Source organism: Triturus cristatus, chromosome 8, assembly GCF_964204655.1.
Source record: "Triturus cristatus chromosome 8, aTriCri1.1, whole genome shotgun sequence".
In the NCBI taxonomy this organism is placed as follows: Eukaryota; Metazoa; Chordata; class Amphibia; order Caudata; family Salamandridae; genus Triturus; species Triturus cristatus.
The window spans coordinates 1,648,010,733-1,648,028,414 of NC_140591.1; the positions used below are offsets into that span (position 1 = coordinate 1,648,010,733).

A 17,682-nucleotide genomic window follows, 5' to 3' on the forward strand; every position below is an offset into this window, starting at 1 on the left:
ACCCGCGTGGGAAATGCCCGGCACAGGAGGGGGAAAAGGCGTGGCACCGAAGGGGTTAATATTCAGAATACGCACAGGTTAGGTCCTCTCAATGTATCAGCTTCAAGCAGACCACGAGAAATCATTGCCTATTTTCTTTTGCACTCTGATTTAATGGCGACTATTACAGCAGCTAAACAGCGTAAAGAGATGCTTTGGTCAGGTCAAAAAAAATTCTTTAGTTAAGATGTTTCTAAGCACACAGCTAATCAAGAAAAGTGTTTCTAGACCTCAGAGCTAAGCTTCGATCTATGAATGCTCGTTATGGTCTTATCCATCCTTGTTTTTTCAAAGTAACATATAAAGACAAAACAATCACCTTCGAGGATCCTGCAGAGCTCAAGAAATTTATACATGTGTACAAGGGAGAAGATATGGAACTCAGTAAACCTAATTGTTCTCTCTCTTTTGTTTCACAGGTTCCGACCCGTATCTTATTTGAGGACGATGTCTCTGTTCGTATTGTCCATCTGTTTCATTTTCCGTGTTCCGCTTGGTTGTATTGTCTCCCTAATATTTGGTAAGACCCTTTGCATTGTGTTGGTTATGTTCTCTTTTCTTAATATTTTCCTTCCATTATTTGTCGATATTACATCTACTTATTCTCGGTGTTCCTCTTTGGAGTGGCATCTGTCCTTCTAAATCCACCTTTCAACATTAATGTTTTTCTGGTTGTGATTGCTATTGCTAAAGTCTTTAGTCTTTTTGTCATCTTTCCTACATATATGCTTCAGTGGAGATGGTTTTCTCCTTTTGTTCCTCTTGTCCCTTTCTCACTTCTTATCTTATCTCTTCTTCCATTTTCTTTCTTCTTTTTTCTACAGTATAATACAGCGACCCTTTCTATAAGCAAACTTGTTCTTGTGGTTCTCTACTATTTTCTACCTGGCCTGATCGGTTTTGGAAAACACGTTGACTCTTTTTTTCAAATTCTATATTTTAATATAGCTTCTTTGTTTAATGGAATTCATGTGTATCTGGACTTGCATTATTTTCTATCATTTTGGTTATGGTTGATTAAGTACTTTAATTATTTTAGGTTTCATTTGTGCTTTTTTAAAACTCTTTATATATCCCCCAGATGAGTGGATTACGTATTATCTCATGGAATGTTAAGGGAATTTGTAACCAACAAAAAGAGGACACTGTTCCAAGGCAGGGTGGCTCCAATGGTAATTAGCGTTAAACGCCCACACCTTATCGGGCTCATAACATCATGACTTCATTGATCAGGAGCAGCATAATGGCCATTTATCCTTGACTCTTTTTATTTCACGTGCACTCCACTATATTTTTTCCTACATCCTGGTCCTGAAGACGCGCCAATGACCTTAGCAGCGACAGAGGCGCGAAAGATGTTGGCCGTTTTTATGATACTTAGGCATATTGTGCCATTTGGGATGATACACTTATTGAGAGTTTTTATACTGCCAAGAGGGTCATCAGATCACTACAACCTCTAGGAGGTTACCCCTTGTCAGTTTTAACTTACTATGCACGCAATTTTTGTTACCCCTATATAGGACCCACCCCGCACACCCTCATGCACCATCCGGCATGTCTCAAAAGATCTCCAACAAAGTGACCCTTCGGGGGACCCGTTGGGAACTGCAGCGCCGGCCCAATGAGGAGCACATGCCCGATGATGAAGCATGACACCTTTCGGGGTGTGTGAGGGCAACAAGAGGCAAGACATGTTCTATCCCTCACTTTATGGGCCCACCTAACTTAGGACTTCTTTTTATGATGCTTTTTTTTTTTTTATTACTAGGCATATGGATAACTTTTTTGACCCTGCCTTGGAACATTGTCCTCTTTTTGTTGGTATGTAATTTTGGGAGCATGTACACTGGACCATTAATTGGCTCCTTGGTCCCCTTTCTTCTGTTTTTGATATAAGGGAATTTGTAACCCTGTTAAAAAGCAAAGAGTGTTGTCTCCCCTTACTAAATTGAAATGCCATGTTGCTTTACAACAAAAAACTAATCTTAAGGAACAAGATATACTATCCTTACGTAGACAATGGGTTGGAAATGTTTTTTAAATCTCCAGCTGTGAATAATAACAATGGTGTAATAATATTATTTCACAAATCGTTATGTACTCTTTTGCTAAATGAAGTTAAAGATAATAATGGTAGATGGTTTTTACTACATATTAAAGTGAACGATACTCAGGTTTCTATATGTAATGTCTACGGTCCCAATGGTATAGACTTAGTATTTTGGAATTAGTTTTCCACTCTTCTTTCTTCCCATGCTTCAGAAAATCTTATAGTGGGTGGTGATTATATTCAACTTATGGATCCATTCTTAGATGAGAAATCCCAAACCAAATATATCCCAAATAAAATGCAAAAGACCTTCCACAAATCTAATACTTCTAGAGGGTTGATAGATGTTTGGAGAATTTCTCACCCTGATGTTTAAGAGTTCTCCTTCTTCTCCCCTGTTCATTGGTCCCATTCTAGAATACATTACATATTTTTCACGCAATCGTATTTTCAATTCATGACGCATGCTGAGATAGGCCTCAATTCTTATTTCAGATCACACCCCTGTCATTGTAGATCTGGATTGTCCCACTCCCACACCCATCTCATGCAGAAGGAGATTTAATAATGCCCTTTTGTTAGATACTCATTTTACAGAGAAATGTTAATTGTGTTTACAAGACTTTTTTAAGACTAATCTTCCCTCTGACTCACAGATGAACTTTATTTGGGATTCATTTGAGGCAACTGCCAGGAGATTTAGAATAGATTTTGTTGCCAATGTAAAAAAGAAGGCATTTAAAGATGCAACATTAATCCTAAAACAAATTATGGCCTCATAACATGAATATTTTTCTTCAAACCATGCAGATAATTTGTCCAAACTCATTAAAGCTAAAGTGCAATATATCATAAACAGTTCTGGAATTATGCTTTCAGTAGTCTGCTCAAGTGTAATGCTAAAATGTACAGTGGTCGGAATTAAACTGGCAAATCTACCTTAAAATTAAAAAACATAAATCCAAGATTGTTGCTATTATGGACAACACAGGGGTCAAGCATGTTAGTGACTCTAAGATATTAGAATGCTTCACTGAATACTATACTACTCTAAATACCACTGAGTCCTCCCCTTCAAGTGATCAGATAGATGCATATTTTCAAACTATTCCCAAATCTTCAAAAAACACTGTTGACCTGAATCTCTCGATAGTCCAGTCTTAGAACAAGAACTTACAAATGCTAATAATCAACTTCCAAAGGATAAAACCCCTGGGCTAAATGGATTTTCTGCACGTTTCTTTCTTCATTTCAAACAATTACTTGTTCCTCGACTGTTGCTTCTCGTAAATCAGTTTTTAGCTATTGGCAAGACGCAAGTATCCTTCACTCAAGCTATGCTCTGTTTGATCCCCAAAAAGACAAAGACCCTTCTCATTGTAGTAATTATAGACCTATCTCTTTAAGTTAACACGGATTGTACAATTTTTGCCAAATTATTAGCTCTCTGTATTAATCAGGTCATTCCTGATTTAATTAGTATACATCAAGCAGGGTTTGTAAGAGGACGTTCAATTACTGACAATTCTAGAACTTTCCTCAATATAATTCATTTGGCCTCCAAAGTTAATTCACCTGTTTCTTCCATAATGCTGGATGCCGGAAAAGCTTTCAATAGAGTGAATCTGGAATTCCTTTTGGAGCAATACAATGGCATGGCTTTAGTCCTCAAATCATTTGTTATATTCAGCTGTTATATACTGCACCCTCTACCTCCATTTGGGTTAATGGATGTCAATACAATTATTTTTCCTTTCACAGGGGAACCAGACAAGGTTGCCCTTTATCTCCACTTTTATTTATTCTAGCCTTAGAACCCTTTTTTGAAACAATTGCAGTTCTCCACAGTTTATGGGCTTTCAATGTAAAAACACGGGCATCAAACTTACTGCATATACGGATGACATCTTACCATATGTATCAAACCCTATCACTTCTGTGCTGGCGTTTTGCTCATTATAGAGGAAGTATTCTATAGTTTCAGGGTATAAACTCAATATTGATAAACCCGAGGTCCTGCCGTTAAATACACATTGTCTCCCAGACATGTTTAAAGATACAGGGTTTAAATGGAACTCAAAAAGTATAACATTTGTAGGTATTTTATATACAAATAACATTAAAGAAACCATTAAAATCAACCTTACTGAGATAATTACAAAACGTACGGTGTTAATATATAGTTGGTCCCCATTATTTTTGTCCTGGTGGGGCAGATTAGCAACAATTAAAATGATGTTGCTTCTGATAATTCATTTCTATCTGTCTATGTTTCCTGTTACTCTTCCAATCTCTTTCTTTAAAACCATCAACCGTTCCTTGATCAAATTCTTGTGGAATAATCGCAAGATTAGGATCTCATTAAACCATCTTCAACAACCTAAAGAATTAGGAGGAGTTAATTTCCCTAATCTTAGACGTTACCATTCTGCCTTTACAATTAAACAAATCTGGACTTTTCTTTCAGACAACCCACATACGATATTAACTGCATGGAGCCTATTAGAGCAGGCCAGTATACACCATTTTCGTTAAAAACAGCAATTCTTTTATCTCAGCCCCTAGGAGCTTTTTATCCCCTATTCTCACTCACTCTGCAGCTGTAGCTGATTCTTTAGTTGCCTCCCATAATTCTCATATAGATATTATTGCACAGACTCCTATTTGGTATAATAAAAATCTAACATTAAATAATGAAGTACTTTCATGGAAATAATGGATTGACAAAGGCATTATTACCATTGGACATATAATGACTGATGGTTCTCTTATGGAATTCCCAGAGATCCCCCCAAAAATACAACATATCCTTTCATCATGCCACTCATTATCTTCATCTTAGAACTTCTATTCTTCATCTCCTTTCTCAGAATTCTTCCATGGTTCCACATAATCAGACTTCCTTTCTCTCTTTGGATTTCTCCACTCACTTTAAAGCATTTGCTATTAACAAGATTTTGTCTCATCTCACTAATTTTAGAATAGAATCCAAGGTAGAGATTTTGTAGGAAAGTGCTTTACAACAAGAATTCTTCTTGCAGATTTGGGGTTCCATATGGGCTAAGATTCACACCTCCTCTCGCTCGGCAAGTACAACACAGTCTTTATATTATTTCTATAATAGGTTGTTTCTAACCCCGAAGGATCTAAAAAAGTCCAAGCTGATTGGCAATGCAAAATGCTGGTCCTGTCCTCATGAACAGTGTGATTTAGTACATGTTTTTTTCTTTGTGCTTTGGTTTCCTGTAGGGGGCGCGGTGGATTTAGGAATAATATTCTTTACTGTTCCTACTCTAGTTTGCGCAACAGCAGGGAAGGTGTTAGATTGTATATCCAATACCTTTGCGCCCCTACAGCAAGTCGTTGTAATGACTTGTGATATAAAGGTATTGTGTACTAACAACGTGGTTGTTGTAATGACCGCGTTGTAATAGCTTTGCGTTGTGGAAACAGCGTTGTAAATGCTGTTTCCCGTTGTAATTGATATATTGTTCATATCTTTCTCTTTTATTCACAGTACTTGATTAGAATTGTTTGAACATTATATGTACATTTTATACTTATGCTTTAATTTCATAATAGATCAATAAATCATTTGAAGCCAAAACAATCTCACTTCCTCTCTCTATCTTGCCTCTCTATACCTTCTGTCTCTCTTCACTAACTCATTTATCACCATATCTCTACAACTATCCACCTATCCCAACTCCTTTTACAATATATCCTATTTCTCTCACAAAATATTTGTTTGCTTTCACTAATTTACCCAAACAACTCGACATCTCACTTTTGCTCTCTTTCATGCTTTTCTAGCTATTCTCTAGCTATGCCTTTTCTCTCATAACCAATACTAATACCACCAATACCACCTCCAATCCCACCACTAATACCACCACCCCCAACTTCAATACCACCATTGCCACCAATTCCACCACCATTACCACCACCACCACCACCAATACCACCACCACAACCAATACCACAACCACCTACACCACCTCCAATACAACCACCACCAATACCACCACCAATGCCACCACCACAAATACAAACTCCAATACCACCATCACCACCAACTCCACCACTACCAATACCACCACAAACACCAATACCACCACCACCAACATCACCACCACTACCTCCACCACCATCAATACCACCACTACCAATACCACCACTGCCACCAATACCACCACCAGTAATTCTACCACCACCAATACCACCAGTACCAATGCCAATACCGCCACCAATACCACCCCCACCTTTAACAATACCACCACCACCACAAATATCACAATCATGGATATCACCACCACCATTACCCCACCACCAATACCAATACCCCCACCACCACCAATACCACCACCATCAATACAACCACCACCACCAATACCACCACCAGTACCAATACAAATGCCACCACCAATACCAATACCACCAACAATACCACCACCACCAATAACCACCGCCACCAATGCCATCACCAATATCACCTCAAATACCATCACCACTGCCACCACCACCAATACCACCACCACCGCCAACACCTACACCACCTCCAATACCACCACCAATACCACCACCGATGTCACCACCACCAATACCACCACCACCACCACCAATACCATCACCACCACTAATAACACCACCACCAATACCACCAATACCACCATCACCAATACAATACCACTACCACCAATACCAATACCATCACCAATACCAATAACACCACTTCCAATACCGCAACCAATACCATCACTAATACCACTACCACTACCACTAATACCACCAACAATGCCACCACCAATAACACCACCAATACCACTACTACCATCAAGAACACCAATTCCACCACCACCAATATCATCAATACCACCATCAATACCACCACCACCAATACCATCACCAATACCACCACCAATGCCACCACCACGAATGCTACCACCACCGATCCCACCACCACCAGCAATACCAACACCAGCAATACTACCACCACTACCAATACCACCACACCCACCACCGATGCCACCATCACCAATACCACCACAACCACCACCACTGCCAGAACCAATACAAATGCCACCACCAATACCAATACCACCACCACCACCAATACCACCACCACAAATGCCATCACTGATACCACCACTAATACCACCATGTCCAATAACATCACCACTAACACCACCACCAATAGCACCACCACAGCAGCTCTGCTGACCTGGTGGTTCTCTGGCTCTAGAGCAGCTCTGCTGACCTGGTTTCTCTGGCTCTACAGTGGCTCTGCTGGCCTGGTTCTCGGCCTATAGAGCAGTTCTGCTGACCTTGGTCTCTGGCTCTAAAGCAGCTCTGCTGACCTGGTTCTGTGGCTCTAGAGCAGCTCTGCTGACCTGGTTCTCTGGCTCTAAAGCAGCTCTGCTGACCTGGTTCTCTCCCTCTAAATCAGCTCTGCTGACCTGGTTCACTGGCTCTAGGGCAGCTCTGCTGACCTGGTTCTCTACCTCTAGAGCAGCTCTGCTGACCTGGTTCTCTGGCTCTAGAGCAGCTCTGCTGACCTGGTTCTCTGCCTCTAGAGCAGCTCTGCTGACCTGGTTCTCTGGCTCTAAAGCAGCTTTGCTGACCTGGTTCTATGGCTCTAAAGCAGCTCTGCTTCCTGGTTCTCTGGCTCTAGAGCGGCTCTGCTGACCTGGTTCTCTGGCTCTAAAGCAGGTCTGCTGACCTGGTTCTCTCCCTCTAAAGAGCTCTGCTGACCTGGGACTCTGGCTCTAAAGCAGTTCTTCTGACCTGGTTCACTCCCTCTAAAGCAGCTCTGCTGACCTGGTTTCTCTGGCTCTACAGCAGCTCTGCTGACCTGGTTCTCGGCGTCTAGAGCAGCTCTGCTGACCTGGGTCACTGGCTCTAGAGCAGCTTTGCTGACCTGGGTCTCTGGTTCTAGAGCAGCTCTGCTGACCTGGTTCTTAGGCTCTAGAGCAGCTCTGCTGACCTGGTTCTCTGGCTCTACAATGGCTCTGCTGACCTGGTTTCTCTGGCTTTACAGCACCTCTGCTGACCTGTTTCTCTGCACTCACGATGCACGCAGCCGACTTCGCGAAAATATATTTAAAAATAATATACGTTTATTACAAGTACAAATATGTTATTTTTATGACTATCTTAGATAATCTCTTGCCCTAATATGTATATTAAAGACACATACATATCATTTTGGAACATAACATTTTTTTGCGGGAGTTGCGCACCCAGCGCGCCCCAGCACGTAAATGATATCACGCAGGACCCGCCACCGCGCAAGCCCTAATATGTATATTAAAGACACATACATATCATTTTGGAACATAACATTTTTTTGCGGGAGTTGCACACCCAGCGCGCCCCAGCACGTATATGACATCACGCAGGACCCGCCACCGCGCAAACATCTTGTACCGTAATGCACATGTGTCGCGAATGCGCGGGAGCAGGAGTTGTGGACTGGTCGCATACCAATCGCGCACATCACGTAATATTAAATGTATATGATGTAACTGAAAAACATGCAGCCGTCGCACACCGTACACGGATCCTTCATGACTTTTCTAAAATAGCGGCTAGAATCCGTGCACCCACTGTGATGTGTACGCTTCGAGTGTGCAACTCCGAAAAAAAAATTGACATTTTTTTTTAAAGAAACTAATATAAATATATTAAAATACAAATGAAAACAAAAAAATTAATCAATATTTCAGTTTGAATTTTTTTATTTTTTTTTGCAATTTTCAGAAAAATATATAATGCTATTTAATGAATACAATATTTATAAATGAACAGTTAAAAAACTGTAGAAAATCAGTATAAAAAAATAGGTATAACTATTACTTAAAAATTTGCATTTAAAAAACCTTTGAAATTCACTGAAAAAAAACATAGGTTTCAGAGACGTTATAGTTAGAAATTAGCATTTAAAAAACCTTAGAAATTCACAGAAAAAAACATAGGTTTCAGGAGTCTTATAGTTAGCTGGCCATTTCACTCGTACAAAACCATAGAAATTCCTCCGTTATAGTTAGTTCTGCTAACTATAACTTGCGCGCCCGCAATGCACTGCTGATGATGTTACATATTGCATCATTCATGACATGGTCAGTGACATCACTGATGACATCTCAAATGACATTACCAATGACATCACTGATGACATCATCCACGTGACAATCTGATACACCTCATCATACACTGGTATAACCTTTCATCACTCACTGTAAAATACAGAGTACCATATTTGAAACCATTGACACACCAATACCAGTTACTACATACCCACTCACTGATTCCTAAGTCTACACACACAACTACCCATTCAACAACAGAATCATTTATACATGCAGTCACTAATTAATAGAACACTATCAAATGCACTTATACACATTTATAGACATTGACACATCAGCAGTCATCTTAGTCGGTTATGCAGTCATCCTACTCACTCATGAAAAAAATTATTCACACTTACATTTACTCACTTACACAATTATCCAACAACACCTCATTTATTCAAACACATAGTAACTCATAGTTAATATGTTAAAAAATCACCATTACAATTATACACTCATTCATATAGTTACTCTCACAATCACTGACTCGTACACATACTTATTTATATACACCAACTCTCACATACAATGCCTTTTATTTTTTTACTTTGTTGAAGATGTACAACTAAAAAATATATTCGCTCACCAACACACAAATAAATACACTCAGTCACCCAAACAACTGTTTCCACATGCACTCTTAAACCTATACAACTAGTCAACCATTCACACATCTATGCATAGAGTTACACACACCTCATCCAACCACACACAAACTCAGTGTCCCATACAAATACTCAGCCAACTGATCAATAACTAATATACACACTCATGTAGTTAGTGACCAACTGATGCAGCATGTTATACAATAACAGAGACAGTGCTGCACACATTCACATAGTTTAGTTATTAATCCATGTATTAAGTGAGACACTTTTAATTACTCACTTAAACAGACAGTCAGACAGCTACTAAATCCTCCTGGCTCCTCCTACGAGGTGTGCTCAGAGTGTAGAGCTCCCTCTCAGGTGGTCCTGCCCACCAGCCGTAGCAGGGAATCACCCAGTGCGCTGGGCGTTTACTGCTCATGCTCGTTCATTTCAGACAACCGTAGAGCAGCGCAGATGGCTCTTGAGGGACGGCGTGCACAATGCACTCTGTGTTCTCCCTGCAAGTGTTACTTACAGATCCCGTCACTTGTTGCCACAAAATTATGTGGTAATGCAAGTAAATATGAATGAAGATCTCTCATATGGAGCAGAAGTGTCTTTTATTCATCCTCTAATGTCTGTGCCGTAATAATACCAACCGTCACATTCAACTGTCTACCCATAGAACCCCCAAGACATGAACATTCTGGGCACGACCCCAGTAACCAATCGGTGCTCAGGAGGAGGAGAAAAGGGCAAGAGTTAGAGAAGAAAGAAAGTGCAAAGAGGATATCCAGTGATATGTACATAGGTATTAAAAGATGAGAGCTGGTATTGTGGCTCCGTGAAGAAGCGGCCTGTAGATGGGAGTGGGGATGATCAGAGCCATAATATAGGGAAAGCGTCAAGACCTGAACGGACAAGGAGTACCGAGACTGATACATGCGGTACAGATCGAAGGGAAGCAGAGACCAGCACGGAGTTGGGAATGCACATGACACACACTTTGGCAGGGAGTACTGAGACATGCAGTACAGGACTTTTACACTAGGACAGGCAGACACTGGCATGGAGGCAGAAATGCACACACACACACCCACACACACTTGGACAGGGAGCACTGAAACATACAGTAAGGAGCTTGCACATTAAGAAAGGCACACAGTGACATGGAGACAGGAATGCACAAGACACACACACTTAGACAGAGAGGGCTGAGACCGGAACACGCATTTCAGGCCTCACACACTGGGACAGGCAGAGACAGGCATTGAGGTGAGAATCCACAAGACGCCCAATTGGACTGGCAAATCCTTACATTGAGACATGCTTCGCACGAGTTACACAATGGAACAGAGAAACACTGACATGACCACTGTAATCAGAGCACAAGACCCTCGGGCAAAACAAAGGGGCAGATTTACAATAACTGCCGAATCTCTGCATATCAACAGGGATGCGCCAGTTATTGTGCGTCACGGCTCCGCCACCATGGATGCGCCGCATTTACGGCGCACCATGGGGCAAAAATGGACAGATGCGTGACGCATCTGTTGCCGTTAAGGCAGCGCATTGCTGGAGTTGCGTCGCAAGCGGGACGCAGCTCCGGCAAGGCTCGGGGTGCCCTATCTTTAAAATGCTGCGTCAATCCTTACCCCTGCTTCAAGCAGGCGCAGGGTTTTGACGCAGCATGGCCTTAAAAGTGGCTGTGTGAAATCTTGTAGATTTCACTCAGCCACATTTAGGAGGCGTTCCTGCGCCGGAACAACCCCCCTGTGTCGGAACGCCTACATGTGGTGCAGGGCTTTACAACGTGACGCATCTCCCAGATGCATCACATTGTAAGTACCCCACATCATGGCGCTGGCATTGCGCCGCCGCGTCACAAAAGTGACACAACGGCAGCGTAAAAGAGGCGCAAGGGGCTTGTAAATCTGCCCCAAAGTTTGTTCAGTGGTTGCAATGCTCGACTTGGTGATGGAGCCTCTAACTGGGAAACTTCCCAGCCAGCAGACATCTGCGTCCTGAGACAAGCGACTGGAACAAGGTGTCACAGAAAGAACAGTACTATGCATTATGACATGACGTATGCGATGTTAGTATGTTTCAGGGTTTCCTCACCTGCCGTCCTTCCTCAACAAGTAAGCTGGAGACCCAGACGTCGAGCAGGATCTCTCTCCAGGAAGGGGTAGGCTGAAAATCCATCAGCAGAACATAGGCAAAGAGCAAGAGGAAGCCGATGTGTGACCCCACGTTCAAACAGAAGACCACCACTGGAGCAGTGTAGAAACCATACAGGCGCTTGCAACAGGTCAGTGTGCACGACTTCTTCTGTCTGATGGAGAGGAGAGTGACACAGCAGTGTCAGTGAATTCACAATTACAATCCAATCCATACTATCTTCTAGGCAGGTTCACAATAGCTCACCTCCATCTCTCACAACCCCCCCTTCACAAACAGCTCTGTTCCGAGCCTTGTGACCATCTCTCACAACCCCCCCCCTCCATCGCAAACAGCTCTGTTCCGAGCCTCGTGACCAGCTCTCACAACCCCCCTCCATCGCAAACAGCTCTGTTCCGAGCCTCGTGACCAGCTCTCACAACCCACCCTCCATCGCAAACAGCTCTGTTCCGAGCCTTGTGACAAGCTTTCTTAACCCCCCCTCCATCGCAAACAGCTCTGTTCCGAGCCTTGTGACCATCTCTCACAACCCCCCCTCCATCGCAAACAGCTCTGTTCCAAGCCTTGTGACCAGCTCTCACAACCCCCTTCCATCGCAAATAGCTCTGTTCCGAGTCTTGTGACCATCTCTCACACCCCCCCTCCATCGCAAACAGCTCTGTTCCGAGCCTTGTGACAAGCTTTCTTAACCCCCCCTCCATCGCAAACATCTCCTTTACCTGGGATCCCCCGAATCTACCCTGCGGAAGCTTCAACTGGTACAGAACTGTGCAGCTAGAACCCTGCTTCAGACCCCACGCAGACAGTCAATCAGGCTCGGATTAAAAAAACTACATTGGCTCCCGGTGAAACAGAGAGTTGCATTTAAGGCATTATGTATCTCCCACCAAGCCTTCTGGAACAAGAGCCCAGCAATTAGCGACAGGCTAGTTACCCATTACCACCCTAGCAGGAATCTCCGATCTACGGAGGCCTTCTTGGCCTCAATGCCCAAAGTTAAAAGAGCCAGAACCGGAGGTAGGATGTTCTCCCTAAATGCCTCCAAGCTATGGAATTCTCTCCCTCTACAACTTCGCTCCGACCCTGACCTGCTATCATTTCGTAAACAACTGAAGACTTTATTGTTCTCACAGTCTCCCTGATCCTGGCCACCTCCTCAACGATCACATCTGTACACCTAGCGCTTGGACGCCCCTTGGGCAGCAATCGCGCTTTACAAATCCACATTCAATTCAATTCAATTCAACTCTGTTCCGAGCCTTGTGACCATCTCTCAACCCCCCCCCCCCCTCCATTGCAAACAGCTCTGTTCCGAGTCTTGTGACCATCTCTCACAACCCCCCCTCCATCGCAAACAGCTCCGTTCTGAGCCTTGTGACCATCTCTCACAACCCCCCTCCATCGCAAACAGCTCTGTTCCGAGCCTCGTGACCAGCTCTCACAACCCACCCTCCATCGCAAACAGCTCTGTTCCGAGCCTTGTGACAAGCTTTCTTAACCCCCCCTCCATCGCAAGCAGCTCTGTTCCAAGCCTTGTGACCATCTCTCACAACCCCCCCTCCATCGCAAACAGCTCTGTTCCAAGCCTTGTGACCAGCTCTCACAACCCCCTTCCATCGCAAATAGCTCTGTTCCGAGTCTTGTGACCATCTCTCACACCCCCCCTCCATCGCAAACAGCTCTGTTCCGAGCCTTGTGACAAGCTTTCTTAACCCCCCCTCCATCGCAAACATCTCCTTTACCTGGGATCCCCCGAATCTACCCTGCGGAAGCTTCAACTGGTACAGAACTGTGCAGCTAGAACCCTGCTTCAGACCCCACGCAGACAGTCAATCAGGCTCGGATTAAAAAAACTACATTGGCTCCCGGTGAAACAGAGAGTTGCATTTAAGGCATTATGTATCTCCCACCAAGCCTTCTGGAACAAGAGCCCAGCAATTAGCGACAGGCTAGTTACCCATTACCACCCTAGCAGGAATCTCCGATCTACGGAGGCCTTCTTGGCCTCAATGCCCAAAGTTAAAAGAGCCAGAACCGGAGGTAGGATGTTCTCCCTAAATGCCTCCAAGCTATGGAATTCTCTCCCTCTACAACTTCGCTCCGACCCTGACCTGCTATCATTTCGTAAACAACTGAAGACTTTATTGTTCTCACAGTCTCCCTGATCCTGGCCACCTCCTCAACGATCACATCTGTACACCTAGCGCTTGGACGCCCCTTGGGCAGCAATCGCGCTTTACAAATCCACATTCAATTCAATTCAATTCAACTCTGTTCCGAGCCTTGTGACCATCTCTCAACCCCCCCCCCCCCTCCATTGCAAACAGCTCTGTTCCGAGTCTTGTGACCATCTCTCACAACCCCCCCTCCATCGCAAACAGCTCTGTTCTGAGCCTTGTGACCATCTCTCACAACCCTCCCTCCATCGCAAACAGCTCTGTTCCGAGCCTCGTGACCAGCTCTCTCAACCCCCCTCCATCGCAAACAGCTCTGTTCCGAGCCTTGTGACCAGCTCTCACAACCCCCCTCCATCGCAAACAGCTCTGTTCTGAGCCTTGTGACCATCTCTCACAACCCCCCTCCATCACAAACAGCACTGTTCCGAGCCTTATGACCATCTCTCACAACCCCCCTCCATCACAAACAGCTCTGTTCCGAGTCTTGTGACCATCTCTCACAACCCCCCCTCCATCGCAAACAGCTCTGTTCTGAGCCTTGTGACCATCTCTCACAACCCTCCCTCCATCGCAACCCACAGTAATAGCTGTTGCAGTTTGCTCACACTCACAGTGCATGCTCAGCTATAAACAATACACGAGTGTTTATTTTGAGCCGGTGGCTGCACGTGGGCCCCCCTGGGACTCAATTTGAATCAACAGGACTTATTTTCCATAATTTGAGATTGACCCTGACTAAACAAGAGAGAAAAAAGCAGAAAAGCGGACAGAGGAGAAAGAGAAAGCTAGAATAACTGACACTAGGAGAAAGTGTGGATGAAAAAGAACCTGCAAAAGTGCAATAAAGGGGCAGGAAGTGCCCGAGGTGGAGCAAGAAAGGATGAAGTGGAAAGATGACTGGACATCCTTGGGATTCAACGATCCCGGTATTCAGCAGCGCTGGGGCGGCTTCTAAGAACAAGCATTTGCAATGCAACAGGTCTCGCTTTGGGACCTTATAAGTGTTTAGCTGTGCAGCATATTATCTATTCTATTCTATTAGCTATTAAAGATATTTAACTTTGTGGTAAATTATCATGACTGAGAGCACTTACACACCACCGCTCTCACAACCCTTAGACCATCAGTGGATTTAAGTGTTGGGAAACTGTTGAAGTGCTGACTTCACTGTAAAGTTAGTGCATTAGCCAATATATTTCAGTATATTCGAAGTCATTCCGTGGTGGCTTTGAGCTGCCTGTTAATAAGGAAGCTTGCAAGTTATCAGCAGTCTAACCAACTGATTCTATCCTGCTTGTTGATTCCAATATGCACGCTTGTTTGAAGAACTGTAGGGGGTTGGCCGAAACCTAGCATTCCAGAAGTAAAGTAAATTGTGTCTTTAAATTAGCAGTTAATAATTATTTGTTTGGCTCGTTGTTCGAGCGTAGAAAGAAAGGCAGGTTGTGATTCACAAATGAATGTATGGGCATGTTTGAGCAGATACATTTTTTGTTGCACTTGAATTGGCCGCATGACTCGGAAACTGGGGTTTGGGCATACCTTAGAGACGAGCCCAAAGGAAAGCATTTTCTCGGAGTAGGACCCTGTTTATATGTTTGTGCATCCGTTTTGCAGAAAACGGGCGCGGTTGCTGCTTTTGTTTCGAGCCACAATAAAACAACAATAAAACAACAGAAAAATTACAAGAAGGCAACAATAAAAAATGTAAAACACAGAAAGGCTGTGAATGTAACACGTGTTAGCCCTAAATTACAGGGGGCAAAGGAATCTGTATATCTGCTGGCACGAGGGCGCCTCTGAACAATAATGAAAGCACAGAAAAAAAAAACACACTGAGGTGTTTGGAGTAAAGAATACAAAAACAGCAATAATCTAAAGCATAACAAAAATAAACTATTAATATGTAAATGTTGCTTGTGGAGAAACGTGGCCATCTCCTTTATTATTCTGTATGAGGAATTCAGAGTATCCATGACCGCAGGGGTGCACGGCGAGTGGAGGGGTGCACGGCGAGTGGTGGGGTGCACGGCGAGTGCAGGGGTGCGCAGCGAGTGGAGGGGTGCACGGCGAGTGCAGGGGTGCGCGGCGAGTGGAGGGGTGCGCGGCGAGTGGAGGGGTGCACGGCGAGTGGAGGGGTGCACGGCGAGTGCAGGGGTGCACGGCGAGTGCAGGGGTGCGCGGCGAGTGGAGGGGTGCGCGGCGAGTGGAGGGGTGCACGGCGAGTGGAGGGGTGCACGGCGAGTGGAGGGGTGCACGGCGAGTGGAGGGGTGCTTGAGATTGGTACAGATGTGGAGAGATAAAGTGATAACTGTAAATGCCAAGAGGTTGGAGACTACAATACCCAAGATCCAGCAGACTCGAGAAGGCTCTAATTTGCATATTTAGGGTATTTATAAAGGAGAATCATGCACTCTGCTGTCAAGAGCAGACGATGATAAAGAGATGACTCATCAGAGACCCCAGATAACCCTGCACTCCAATATATCACCGATGCAGTCACATCCATGAAGGATTTCAGACAGTTTTTGTATGTAGAATACCAGAGGAAACACACTTCCTTTGATTCCACAAGACCCAAGGAGTTAGGATTGTGTATGCCTTTCCGAAGTGGAGCTTCCACTGAGGCACCTGCTCTGTTTATATTTGGAAGTGAAGTTCAATTTCTGTGAAATGCACACCAGGGCCTGTATGGAACCTCATTTTTTCCAAGAAGAGTCCACAGTTTCATCCAAAACGTCAGCCTAAATTAGTAAGTGCTAACCCCATTGTGTAACCATCTTGTGCATATTCTGCAATACAGCTCCATAAAGGACCCCAATGTTTTGTTTCCATTGACCTTGTGTAACATGTAATTTTAGCAATTTAATTGTTCAACTAGTGTCTTCATCCACAAATCTGTGAAAGCGTGAATCCTCCTCAAGAGAAGTCGACGAGACTATAAAGAGGGGAAACTCCACCAAACAGTGGCGCTTCCTTTTAACTACATGAAGTAAGTGCTTCTTTGTTTGGTTGAGATGTCCTCTCATTTCTTGGCACCTAGAACGTGTTACCAAAATCATCTGGAAACATGCTCAAGGCCTTTTGTTAAGTTGTCAATGTGGGAAAAGGCAGGAAGACCATTGCATCCTACTAAGGAATATGCATGACCCCCCTCACATTGCCGATTTGGGCCCCGGAGACCCCAACCTCTGGGGCCCGGCCACAATTGAATAGGGGATGGAAGCCACAGGCATCCCACCCCAGGCCATTTTTGGTCCCGGGAACCCCATCCCCAGGGCCTGGCTACAAACAAATGTGATATTTTATATTTTATATATTCAACGCGATAATTATGGATTTTTGTGAAAATCACTGTGAATTATAAAAAAATGCTCTTGCCTTTGCGTGGTCCCAGGGGGACCCCAAGACCAAGGACTGGGGGTCAGGGTATTCCTTTCCTGACCCTTTTTTTCACGTTTTGTGTGGGACTCGTCCCAAGACGGATGCCAACAATTTCTGATTGAAG

At 43.9% G+C, this 17,682-nt stretch overlaps 1 protein-coding gene across 1 annotated transcript in view; it reads right to left on the reverse strand.

Moving 5' to 3' along the window:
• LOC146808487 (transient receptor potential cation channel subfamily M member 2-like) overlaps positions 1–17,682 on the reverse strand; it is a 1,974,138-nt gene that overhangs the window by 958,876 nt on the left and 997,580 nt on the right. The window contains exon 18 of the mRNA XM_085623577.1: positions 11,937–12,150. Coding sequence (XP_085479703.1) covers positions 11,937–12,150 — 214 coding nt within the window. The remainder of the gene's footprint in view (positions 1–11,936; positions 12,151–17,682) is intronic.